General features: G+C 34.0%; 1 protein-coding gene across 1 annotated transcript in view; it reads left to right on the top strand.

The window, feature by feature from the left end:
* Positions 1-14,363, top strand: part of LOC150081405 (cathepsin B-like) — a 47,809-nt gene that overhangs the window by 20,905 nt on the left and 12,541 nt on the right. The window contains exons 5-7 of the mRNA XM_090379279.1: positions 2,654-2,883; positions 4,210-4,326; positions 8,277-8,405. Of these exons, the coding sequence (XP_090235405.1) occupies positions 2,654-2,883; positions 4,210-4,326; positions 8,277-8,405 (476 nt within the window). The remainder of the gene's footprint in view (positions 1-2,653; positions 2,884-4,209; positions 4,327-8,276; positions 8,406-14,363) is intronic.

A 14,363-nucleotide genomic window follows, 5' to 3' on the forward strand; every position in this document is an offset into this window, starting at 1 on the left:
AATTTATAGACAATATACACATAGCCTTAGTCATCTATGCTCCTAAAAAAATTTAAAAAAGATATGATTACTGAAGATGTTCAAGAATAACTGGTAGAAAAAGAGGCTGGCGAAGCGGATTTGGTGGAAACGGCATCGGAGGTAAAACCAAATCAATTCAGGGGATGATATTGCAGATGAAAATTCTAAACTTCCATTTACACTAAAAGCATACTGGAAGGCATAAAGTTAGACGAGCAATTAGAATCTTATTATTTGAATGCAGATTCTTGAATGAAAGGAACCCAAAGTTCAAAAGGGAGCTTCAAAAAATGCTTAGTTCCATACGATGAAATTCACAAAGATTTACCAAGCAAACCCAGATTACTGATTTTTTCAGAAGATACACAAAATTTAGAATGGTGTATTTTTGTTAGTTTGTTAACGAAATAGTGTATTTTTGTTAGCTTTTGGAACGTAACCCCCACTTTTTGTACTTTTTCTTAGTCCCATATAACACAGTTTCGCACAACACGACATTTTATAGGAACCTAACTACCATGTTATATGAGGGTTACCTGTACATAGACGCAGTAGATAAATTTTAATTTTAGGCATACTTTTTTATGAGGTTTAATTTGCTTCAGTAATTCCTTTAACACTCTGCAAATATTTCTTTTCATTATTCAGCTGAGTGGAATCAGTGTTATGAATTTTAATAATTTTTAAAGTAGGGTGTGGAAAAAATGCAGTTCAAAGGTAAAATTCTATTAGTTAGTGGAATAAAAGAGAGCTTGAAGTGAGTGTTCCTATGAGGAATATGTCAGCCAACTTTGTCCCAGATGGAAGGAAATTGCTGAGTTTTGAAAAATGTTTTGATAAAAGGAAGTCAAAGCTTTAAGTTGAAGTCAAGATTGTAGTTAGCCAATCTCAGGCAGAGGGAGTAGGGTTCCCCCAGTTTTACCCAGTACAGTATACAAAATGGCCCAAAAATCATGTTAATTCAACACACTATGACTAGAGTTGTCCCAAGCTCCAAGGAACAACCAACCAACCAACTACACTGGTCAAAATAATTAGGGGAATCACTGCACATTGATTGATTGATATTGATTGATGTCTAATGTGGCTGCAATAACAGTACATGTTTGTGGACTGATGTGAAGATGTAAATTGCTAAGTTCTCCAATAAATACAGGCTGAGAATGTGCAAACTCATATACATATAACCATTTTGTTAAATACTTGATAATGTTGCAGATCTATCTCATATATGAATTACAGCTGCCAAGAAGACGGGACAGTCACAGAGCCAAGGTGTAGCATGGCTTGGTGTGTTTCAAAGTGTAACCAGCAGGTTGTGGAATCAGTTCCAAGAAAACCAGACTGTATATAGACATTTGGTTCATTTGTCAGCTGCTGTACTAGCATCCATAACAGGATACAAGTTGTGCATTCTGAAATGACTCTTTGATTACTACTGCTGTACTGTATTATTGACTAGCTGCAGTTCTTCTGTTAACCTTCACAAATCTCATTGAAAGTGGTTTCCACCACAGGATCACTTGACTGAATGTTATTTGGCTGTTGGATTAAATAGGTTGTGGAATCAGTTCCAAGAAAACCAGATTGTCTACAGACAATCTGGTTTTCCGGATTCAGTCATCAGCTACAATACTCCCAGAGAATCTTCTTTTCAATTCAGTGCAGGGTCTCTGAAGAAGGTGATGAATTTCCTTTCTCTCTCAAGCTCTACTGTACTGGACTGGAACACATAAAGGAGAAGATTCCTTTTGTATTTCACAGAATAGAACTGTAAGCCATTCTGCACCTTTTTTTTTTTTTTTTGTCTTTTAGTATATTAATAGTTCATAAGACTACTCGAGAAAGGGACTAAAGTCCTGTAACGTATAACTGTACATTATATTGTTAATTTTTTTTTTTTTTGTTTTTTTACATTAGCACAGTGTAGTGTTGTGTTTTCTTGTCTCATAGTTAAGGTCTTGCATTGCAAAATGCTCTGTCATATTATATCCCATTTTTACTTTTTGTAAAAACCACATTGTGAGTACCAATAGCAATCACAACTTTCTTAAAGAAAGTGGTGATTGACATTGGCACTTATGCTATGCTTATGGCACGTACTTTATATCCTCGACATATTCATTAAGTTGGTCCTGCACAGTATTTCATGGTGACTGTTAGGTAAAATGTTTCACTAATTCTTTGCAATTAAGCTATTGATTTGTGGGAAGATCACAAGACTTAGGGGAAGGAGTGAGTACACGTCTCTATTTCTCATATTACTAGAAGAAATAGATGCAGACTTAAGGATCTTACTTTTCAGTTATAAAGAAATGTTTTGTTTTTGAAAAGATGCATAGAGGAAGCTTCATGCCCTCTGCCCCTCACAATTGATTTTATTCCAAATTATGTTCTTAGTATGCTCTCTTAAGGATAGTAAATAGTAATTTTTTAAACATTTCTTAAGTGCTAAGATTTTTATAGTGACATTTTCTTTTCAGGAGTGCCTGTTAATAAAATTAATTTCTAAAATTTTTCTTCAAATATAAAAGGCTTTATGGAAAGAGAGTATCACATTAATGTAATTTGATGAGTACCTTAGTTATTTTCAAATATAAATATATAAACAAACATTCTGATGTTTTTGCAGCTGTGATGGTGGATTTCCTGGAGCAGCTTGGGAATATTGGGTTGATACTGGGATAGTCAGTGGTGGTAATTATGATTCACATGAAGGCTGCCAGCCTTATGACATTTCACCTTGTGAGCATCACACCACTGGACCCCGTCCTCCATGTGGTGATATTGAACCCACACCAAAATGTGTTCACATGTGTGAAAAAGGTTACAATATTACCTACAGAGAAGATAAACATTTTGGTGAGTTTCATTTAAATTGATTTTTTCCTCTGTCTGAGCTTTGTTTTATGCGTGTTTTATTAAGTTATTTATATTCTGTCAGACAGTGGCGTATCCAGGTATCATCGTAAGGGGTGCATGTCAACCAGGGCCAGGTAACATTGTGGGGGGTGAGGCATGGAGACTGGGCTTTTGAGGTTTTTTTTTTTTTTTTAGAATGCCTCCTGCTTCTTTAATTTCAAATTATTGGTCAAGGGAGCATATGCCCTCTCTGCCCACCCCTGAATATGCTCCTGCTGTCAGATATCTTTAGAAATTGATTATAAAACTTTCTTTTGCTTACAGATGGTTTCTGGTTATAGATCCAGATTTGTTCCACTTTTATAGCTTAATGGTGTAGTGGTAAAAACTTTTATTTAAAAATAAAAAAATAATTACTTAAAAATGCATAAAGTCTATTTGACATGCATAAATTACTTGAAGATAGCAGTACTGAATTAGTCATTGTTGGAAACCCACAGGGTAAAGCAGAACAGTTCTTGAGAAGCATTGTATATTGTAGGCATGTGAATCTCTAACAAGAGGTATAAGGTTAAAACATTTTCAAATGCAATGTGCAATTACATAGCTAAATTAATATTTTCCTTCCCTTTCCTTTACAGTGATTTTTTTGCTAATTCATATGATTGCAATGTTTATTGCAGGCATATGAATTATAAAAAAATTAAAAAAAAAAAAAAAGAATTAGAATTTGGCCAAAATATTGGAAACTATATTCTACTTGCATTGACACAGTACAAAAGAAATATGTTAAAATCAGTGGGATCCCACAGTGCAGTCACGTGTCATCTTTAATGAATTATGCATTGATTATTATACTGACGTTAATATCATTGCAAAGTTTTATAACATATATTTATACTTACAAGAAAAGGTGTTGGAAGTGCAGTTTGTTGAAATTATAAATTCTTTTATGAATATATTTCAATAAAATGATATATACTCTCTCAGTAACAGTACAGCTAGAAAGAAGAAATATGTTCTTCAAGATTCACTAGATGTATTGTATGGAATTCATGTATTATTTTACTTATACCTTCTGTTAATAGCAAATTGTCTTTAGTCTCCTACTGTTTTATGTAATTAAACCTGAAGTAATCTAAAGTAAGTAAATCTAAGTAATCCTAAAGTTTTTTTTTTTTTTTTGTGTGTCATGAGTTAGCCATGCTGTTATACAAAAATAGGATATAATTTGTTAGTTCACCCAGTTAATAAAGATTTTAAATACTTTTTAGTTGAAAACTATACCTCTTTAAGTTGTCTTATTTTAAATTAATTTTTTTGCAGGCAAGAAGTCATATTCTATAGCAAGTATGCAGGAGCAGATTCAAACCGAATTAATGAAACATGGACCAGTGGAAGCAGCCTTCACAGTTTATGCTGATTTCGTGAACTACAAGTCAGGTACATATACAAGTTAAAAGTTAGAGACCTTTAATATTGTTATAATGGTTTTATATTGACATCAGTTATACATGCCTGCTATAAACATAGTTGGAGGCCTGCTTTCATGAATAATCCACCTTTATGATATGCATGTTTTACTTTTTCATGTTTTTTGCTTGTTGACTTGCTTGCTAACTTGAAGTTAAGAAAATAATACTATTATAACATATACTGTAGAATTATTTGAAATATGCCATTCTGAATAATTCGGTGATTCACAACTTTGTAAGCCTCTGCATTTTGAAGTTAGTTCTGAAGCTACTTAGTAAAACATACAAGCTCTGAATGAAAACAGTGATCTTAAAAAGTTTTTATTGATGAGTACAGCAGCTCACTGTCATCAGTCATGTGAGTGGCATGTATCCCAATCAGAGTCATTGTCCTGCCACACCCACTAACATTTCAGATATATAATCATTAGCAACTCTGGTTATGTTTTTGAAATTTTGTATAATTTTTTACTCATAATCAATGTGATAAACTTGATCATTAACAAAACCTCACAGGTAAAATCCAATTGTGTGTCTGTCTTAGGAATTGTGTTAGCTACTGCTTTGTTGTTTATATTTGTGCCAAAGTGCTGATAAATAAATCATGGTGTCTCCCATCATTATTTATGATGGCTTGTGGTATTTTCAGTTTGTATGGTTTTTGGTTTGGCTTTTTTCAGAATTATCTACATAGGAGGATACTGTGATCTGACAGCTATCTTTATATACTGATTTTCTAGGCCACTGAACAAAAGGTGCCCTTGTGTATTCTATAGTTTCATTGCTTGCACATTGTTTTTGGATATTTTGGGCATATAATAAAAAACAACCTGTACAGACAAAATTCCTTGCCAGTCATAAATGGAATGTCAATTTATATTTAACTTGTACTGCAGACGTCAATTGTTCAATGAGAAAAGTGCACTGTGCTTATTCTGTTACAGTAAAAGTTATCATTTTGTTATTAACATTAAAGCATATATGAATTAAATGATACAACTAGTTACCGATAAAAATTCGAGAGCATGGCTTTCATTCAGTACTTGGTATGTTTAACCATATTCAAAATATGTGAAATTATACATTTACAAAGTTCTGAAGGTACTTTTCAATTATTACTGTAATTGTACACCTGGAATGTTATACATATCTTCATGTTAATCAGTTTGTGCTGAAATGAGTACAAGTAAATTGAATGGTAATGGAGGAAACAGCTTGAAAGTGGGGAGTGGGGGAAGAGAGAGAGAGATAAGTGAAGCTTTTGGGAAACTGTTTGCATTTCTTCCTCAGCAATAAATAAGTGTTATTGCTGAGGAAGCAAAATCTTACAATTAAGCAATATTCTTTTATTAAATTAGAAATTATGAACATTTTTTTTAGCACAAACTGATTAACAGGAAGATATGAAAATAAAATTTAAAATAATTCAGAAAAGGATAAAGTATAAACACTCAAAAATAATAGTGCTTTTGTATCCCGAACTTTAGTGTGGCACTAGCTCTGATCTTGGTATGTTTTAAAAATAATCATTCAACATCTGAGGAATGAGAAGTCTGAAAGCAGTTTCTTGAATGGCTAAGTGTTTAAAATTGAATACCTCATTGTTAAGATGGAAATATCTGTGGATTAACTATATCAGTCTTGTAATAAGGATCAGTGTTTATCTGAATGCAAAGATATACTTGCTCATTTGGATAAACCTGGGTAGAATGATCTTTAAAAGGCTATTTGAAGTCTTTGAGTGTTAGATGTTTGCTTCCTGAGCTGATTTAGCTGAATTTGGTATATCTGAACTTTAAAGAAAAGTTCAGATATACTTGGAAGGCAGCCCTTACAGCCAGCAATGTAGTTAGGATTACTGTTATTTCATATTGTGGGAAAAAGAAAAGGCCTGAGTTCAAGTCCCACTAAGATAGGAAGAATTTTTTATGAGCTTTTTAAGTGCATTCACATATGCAAATAGCATCTGTTGTCTTTACCATGTACATCTCATGTACATGGTAAAGACAAAAAGATGCTTTTTGCATTGAAATGGAGCATCTAACAACTCTATTCCCAGTAGATAGATTTTCATGAAAATTTTATTTATGATTCTTTTAGAAAGATTTGTCTGGTTTTAATTTCATTAAAACTATACAAATAGGATCCAGTTATTTTCCAGCAGTTATTTTCTCTCTCTTTCTCATACATATTATATGAGCTATCCACATACTGTATATTATAGCTGAAGCACTCAATATTATGTTTATTGCCATGCACTGATTGGATGGATGAATGGACAGTTTGGTGAATGTACAAAAAAAAGAAATATTCTTGGTTTGTGTGTGTGTTGTGAAGTGGTTGCTTTTTGATGAGCTTTTTTCCCCCATTTACTAAATATATAAATCGTGAATTATTACTGTGCTTTTTATATTAATCACAACAGAAATATGACATTTGTTTGTTAATATGTTATATATCAATAAAAATGATATATAACATTATATATAATGATATATATATAGAAACATGTTATATATCAATTGTTATTAAAATCCAGGAGGAAATAAGTAAAGTACATTGCAAACATGTTAACTACATACTGTGATCTAAGGTACATGTTGCTAGTTTGTTTATTTTATTAAATCATAGAAAATCCACGAAATACATACATGCTCCATTTCAATTTTTATTAAAATTCCGGAGGATATGATTAAAGTATTACAAAAAGTTGAGTGAATATTACATTGTGAGATATGTGTAGTGAAGGAACACCATTTATTTTATGTTATTGGTAAACTAGTTAATTAATTAGTAATTAATTGGCAACACTCTCTCTCTCTCTCTGTCCCCTTCCCCACACACACACTGATTGAAATGTGAGAATTTCTGTCCTCATTTGGACTTAATGGATAGTCTGAATTACAAATATAATGCGTAAATATTTTCAAATTTAAAAAAAAAACAAGCTAACTTTCTCACAATTCAGCTGCATGTGTTAATTTAGATGGTATTAAAACACATCCCCCTGGAAGTGCTGTTACTGTTGTATCTGCTTCTAGCCATGCTTTTGCATAATCCATAATCATTTTGCCACTGTTGCACAACACATTCTGGCAGTGATTCTGCCTAAATAAATAAGAACATCATCATTTATTAGATTTTTCCATGCACTTATTACTGTACTCTACTTTATTTCATTCCAACCTGCAGCTTAGATGTAAATATTACATTTTATGTTACTAATTTTTAGTACTGCCCACCACTATATTTTCTGCTCTTGTTAGAATCATGTAAAAAAAAAAAAAAAAAAAAAAACACCACTCTCCAGCTGTTTCCTTCAGTATAAATGTTTACAGCTGACTATGACCCTCCCTATCCATCTGCAGTGCCTGGTGTACCAGGAGGTAAGAAAAGGCACACTAGCATGTGCAAGGACATTATCTAACATTAAATTTATGTTTAGATTTAACTGATTTTCTGGATTTGTGTATCTAGTATAGACATTCTTTCTATAGCTATTTTTCAAGCCAAACTTAGTCCCTTCACATTTCAGGTTGAGTCCTGTTTTCTTCTGGTTACAATTATTTATGCATGTATGTTTTCTTTAGGAACATTGTATAGATGTCACTATTGGGATGGCTTCATAATAATACAGGATATTGTCAAATCTTAATGTTACTAGGCATTTACTATGAGATAAAATTTTATAATTTGTATTTTAAGACATTTTGTGAAATGAGGATTCTGTCTATTGCTCTTTCCTTATAAAGTAAATATAATTTGATATCCTGATGTATCAAAAACATGTAGAGAAAACTTCAGTAGTATGAACAGTAAAGTTGACAATATTATTAAAAATTCACTTTAATATTAGGACAAATCACTATGATGTGTACATTTTATATAATTGGCTTTCAATATTTTTTGATTTAACAGGAGTTTATCAGCGTCACAGTTCAGAAGCTATGGGAGGTCATGCCATTCGTATTCTTGGATGGGGTGTAGAAAATGGTGTCCCATACTGGTTGGTTGCAAATTCCTGGAATACTGATTGGGGTGACAATGGTAAATTATCTTTATTAATATTACTGCTTGATCATTACAGTTGCCATGTTCCATTTAAAAAAAAAAATGAAGTAATTTCCATGTTAATAGCAATTCATTCAATATCATTTCAGTATTTAGTAAAATATAATGTTTAAATTAAGAAAGACCATTTGAGTAATACCAGAACTGTTAGCATTAGTGGCTTTGTTTTGCACTAGTGTGCAAAATTTAAGGACCAGTCAGATTTTCACCTGTAGCTTCTCATAGGAGTGGCCTGGATGTGGGAAAAGCATACCAAAGGAACCTCGTGAGGTACAGAAATGATGAAAGAAACAACACCGACACAACAACGGAAACAAAATTGTACAGAGGGACTTTATTCAAAAATGGCAACATAACACTGGCTGCCATGATACAGATGCATCAATGCCAAAGATCGAACAAAGGGAAGAGGTGGTCCTCAGTAGGAGATATGGCCACCCCTAATGTCGATGCAGGCTTTGTATCGCCTGTCCATACTTAGAACAATGTTGTTGATAAGTTCTTGCGGTAACATTGTCCATTCCTCTGTCAGCGCCATTTTCTGGTGGGTGTGGACATGCCGCTAGGCATCTCCCCAGAGCATCCCATATGTGTTCAATGGGATTTAGATAGGCGGAATGGACAGGCCAATCCATACGAACAATGTCCTCACTTTCCAAAAGCATATCAACAGCTGCAGTGCGATGGGTGTGGCGTTATTATCCATAAACACGAACTAGGGGCCAATGGCACCTCGGAACAGATGCACACGGGGAAGGATTACTTCAGTACAATAACGTGCACTGGTTACAGTACCGCCTTCCAGTAATAGGAGTTGTGTATGTCCATCCAAGATAATGCCTCCCCAGACGAGAACACCTCGACCGGCATATCAGTTCCCTTCAGTGATGTTTGCAAGGTGATACCATGTGCGAACCTCTTGCCAGATTAGCTGACATCCAGAATTGCTGCTGAGACTGAATCTACTCTCATCAGTAAAGAGTACCTTAAGTAAAGATTTTGTGGTTGTAACCTTTAGAAATAGTGTTGGTCCTTAAGTTTTGCACACCAGTGTATATTTTGTATTTGTAAAAATTAACAATTGTATAAAATAATTAATTATAACAAAATCTTTAGTAAACTGTATAAAATTCTTTTTTTATAATTTTTATTACTAACATTGTTTATCAAGAAATACCTTGAAAAAAAATTTATAAAATTTGATCTGGAATAAATTTTCAGCTACTTTATTTTTTCAGTATTTTTAACATATTTTTATCAGTGGTTATACGCTAACATTCTAAACAAAGCGAGCTGAAAGCAGAAATATAGATGTTTAAAAAAAAGAAAATACGAGCCTAGTGAGTTGCAGTATACCATTCACATAATAAAAGATCTGCACAGGGGTGACCTAAATATGATGGATATCCTAGAAATGGGATTAGTAGTGAATTACTAGAGTAAAATGGTTTAATACAGCAGTACTCAACCTTTTAGGTAGGCAGGCCACATTAAAAGATATATGTGCTAAGAGGGCTGGATCATTCAAATATCTCTACTGTAATCAATATAAAACTGAACTTTACAATTAAAAAAAAAAAAACTGAAAGAGTAATGTGAAACTTAGATCTGACATTTGCTCTGTAAATGAATTAATATTTGTGATTTCATTTTAGGAATGCCAGTTTGCATTACATCAGGTAAGTGCATATCGATGATTCTTAAATGAGACTTTAGTTCGTTTTGCTTCATACATGAAAAACCCTGTTTACATATATGTTACCAAATGCACTTGCCAAATTTTGTGCAAACTTAAACCAAGATAATGGAAAAAGCAAAAGATAATTAAAGATTTCTAGTTGAAACTACCAAATAATATTGGATCTACAGTTCACATTGTAATAATTCTGCAGCATTGCTAACTTCAATGGCAAATGGGTTTCCAAAGATATGTATATTTGTAGCATGGCTACAAAGGTCATTAAACCTTATTTTAAAATTTTCAGTGAAGGAATCAATCATTTCTATAGCTTGGACACTTGGAAAGGAAAGACTTATGATCCAACCTTATGAAGAAAATCACTGAAAATAAAGTTAACATTTTTCAACTGTTTCCAAACTATTATTTCATTTCAAAAGCTGTGACTATCCCAAATAGATCATCAGTGTTTCTATTGACCCTGAAGTTTTGTATGTCATTTAAGTGGTGGCTGATACCATATAGTGATGCCAAATCCAAAAGCCACTTTTCATCACTAAGTTCAGCCACGACTTTAACTTACTCATCTGTGAACTGATATGCAAATCATTCCTCCCAAAACTAGGTAATGCACCTAGAATAATTAATAATAATATATTGCCAACAGTTATGAGCTGTCACACACTACTTTAAGGCAACTGACTGCTATCTTACTAAAACCATATTGAGGGGTCTTGTTCATCTCTCTTTTATGGCCATCATTGACACCATAGTTCTTCCAAATAATGAACTTGCTATTTAGAAAAATCAAATTGATTCAGACGTGGGACTGGGGCATTCATCCTACAATTTAGAGAATGGTACCCTAGGAACAGTTCATTCTTTAACATATCAGTAAGTAAACGGGAACACAGGAAGAATACTGAGAGCTATAGATTGAGCATCCTTGGTCTAGTAAATTCTTTCTATTGGTGCCTTAAATTAAATAAATAGCCCTTTATGTTGCATGACATCATTTCTTGGCATATCCTGTATGGAACATGAAAGAACTGCATCGTTCCTCATAGGTGTTTTAATGGCATCTGGCACTTGCACACTGATTGCATAGTAATTATCCAACCAGAAAGTACTTCAATGGACTGATCTATTCAAGACACCGGAGAGTTTTCCAATTGATTGAAGTTGATAAGCCAGTTTAAATTAAAAATTAACAAGAAAACAATTAAGCAAAATATTTGAGCATGGTCAAAATCATTCATAATTTGATGTGAGACTAAATAGCTTAACAACTATTCTCTTCTGAAGTTGAGACATATCAAGGTCATTTCTTTCTTTCTTTCCTTCCTTCCTTCAGTTGTACACATCTGCCATATATGATATGGTAACAGAATGATAACTTGGAAAACTGACAAGTATGCTTTTATTTAACTATATGGCAGGAGGGCTGAAATACCAGATGTTTCCAATAAATGTGTGATTTTGTAGATCCATAGGTCTTGTCATATTCCTTTCCTTTCTTTGAAGAAGAAATATTTAAAACACAAAGGTTTCATTATTATGTATACCATTTTTAATGTTTAGTGAAAGAAGTTTGTACCATGGTAGAAGATGGCTTTTAATTTCATTATTATTATATTCAGCTTCTGGTTTCTTGAAAGATAATAGCATTATCTGTGTATGATAGCTTGATATTTGCAAATAACAGGCTTAGTAAATGCCAGTGGCAGTTAATGGCTTGCAGTTTTAATGCAGTCTTTGTCACAGGAAAATAAGAGTTGCTGCATCCTGAGTTCAGACGTTGTGGAACCCCAGAATAAAATACAGATAAATTAATACTAATTAAGCTAATAACTTGAGGTCTATGAACTTTATTGTTTTTATTTAATGGAAATCCATAGAATAAAATTTCCACACGTAGGAAACATATGCTGAAGTGTTAAAAGTATACATGCCTGTAGAGAAGTGAAATTTGTTTAGCCCTTGGTGGCACATGATAGAGATGGAGCAAAAGCAGCTTGCTTTTTGAGGGATATTTTCTGAATCTTCCAGCATCAGAACTAGCATGTCATTTGGAGAATAAGGATACAACCTCAGACATGGGAAGGTTTGGCAATGTAGCTGTGGATAGCAAGCAGCCTTCATGCCAAACGCCACAGGTAGAAAGAGAAGTTTACAGAAATTACTCATCCTTACCCAGTATAAGCACGAGTGAGGTCAAGGCAATTACACTTGGCACAAAGCCAAGTGTGAAATATTGTGCATGCAGATGGCCAACAACCCTAACATTTTATCATTTCATAATGGACACATGCCAAAACTTTTTTTATAGGTTTGTAATTGGCTTATTGAAAAACAAACTCAACTGGTAATTTCCTCAGTCTGGTACTGCGTGTGGATGGGCTTTCTTCTTCCGGGGTACAGACCATAATTGGCATTATATCACCTAGGTACTGATACAAATAATTGTCTCAGTACCTGGGTGTGTGCACTTTTTGTTTTCAGCACAAATGCAAAGTTTGGGCTGGCATTGGGAACAAAATTCTAGGCCTTTATTCTGTTCTCACCATAGGATGACAGCTGATACACATCTCTGACTCTCTCAAACTGAATTTCCTATGAATTTCAAGAGAATGTCTCCATTTTCTTCTAGATATAGTACTATGCTCCATTCTTCTCTGGCAGCGAGAACTCATGAATGGGATATTGGTGCAAGTGTATTGGTTGAAGATTATATGTGGGATGGCTATCAAGATGATCCTCAACTTTATGTCCCTTTAGTAAAAGATGTCATATATGAGAAGATCATGAAGCAGCTGAACAGCTGCATATGAGAATTATTGCAGAATTTGAGCCAACAGTTGTCATCTAACCACTATGTGTTCTTTAACTACCTACCATTTTCTGAGAGTGAAAATGGACAGTGTTTATTCCCAAAATTTTCTGTGATTTTTATTTAGAATTACATCAGTGTGAATTTAGTGAATATCATACTGGAGTATTCCTCTGGTATGATATTCACTTTTGATTTCTGTTATTAATTATTTTTTAATTGGAAAAATTTAGCCATAATTTATGTACAGTTCTAAAAATACTCATGTGAACATCTCCCAAGTCTAACACAGCTGTTGTTTTTGTTGTTTGGTTTTTTTAGGAGCATTAGCAACTAAGGCCATATTGCTCCAGGATATGCGGTGGTCATTCCTTAACCTTTCCGCATCCTCCGTATTTGGTGGTGACGGGCTCGAACCCTGGTCTAATCAAGAAGCGTGTGCTACACACTGCTGCTCCTTCCCACCTGGCTACGGAGGCGCCCCTAACACAGCAGCAACAATAATAACACATATGGATTTTCATTGTCGAGCATATGCATTATCACTGGAAATCTTTTACTTTATTACTGCATAAAGAATATTTTCTCTGTTGAATGTGCTATATGCTGTGGTTTGCATTCCAAAAGCTTTTTGTTCTGAGGAAAGTATAACTTGCATTTTTTAGGATTGTATTTCTTCAACAAGCCTGTAAAAGTAGCAACGTATGAGAATATGTTGCAAGTAAGGCTGATTTACCAGCTTATCCAGAAGAACTATGGATGTGCAGTGGCAGCATGCTGGCACATATGCTAGCTGCATGCTTACCAAGATCTTACCCAAGATCTGTCTAGGGTATTGGTTGCAATTTTCCGATATGACCATTACTTTGGCCTATATTCCGTGCGGATCTTACCATGCTTAAGAATGTCTTGTGCAGATTTGGCTAAGGACAAAGTTGGAGCACATCAGTATACCATTAGTGGGTTACTTGGCACTGTAGAAGCCTTCCTCTACCATACATCCTAGATGCCGCAGTGTTACAAAGGACCTGGCAGTGGATCCAATGGTTATGTCCACACTGTCTATACTCCACACATTTAAACTGAAATGCACTGATAGAGAAGTTTGGAAAGTATAAAATCATTCATGAACCTTACTGCTAATGAGAAATGTCATCTAGCACTTTAGAAAATGTCCTGAGAAGCTCAAGGTTCGTGGAAAGGCAATGTAGACCACTGTCACTGATATTAGAATTTAGATTATCCTTTCCCCTTTATGCATATTATGGGTATTCAAGATTCCATGTCTCATGAATGAAGCTTCTTCTGTTTCTAGCAGCTGACCTCTGAAGGGTAGGTGTAATGGACCCAGTGGCAGAATCATAGCTGTTATGTGTTTGTTGGCTTGTGCCTGTTGAAAAGAGTAAAGTTAGATATTCGTGGAGTA

This window comes from Mastigoproctus giganteus, chromosome 8 (genome assembly GCF_048544385.1).
Source record: "Mastigoproctus giganteus isolate SK-2022 chromosome 8, ASM4854438v1, whole genome shotgun sequence".
Lineage (NCBI taxonomy): Eukaryota > Metazoa > Arthropoda > Arachnida > Uropygi > Thelyphonidae > Mastigoproctus > Mastigoproctus giganteus.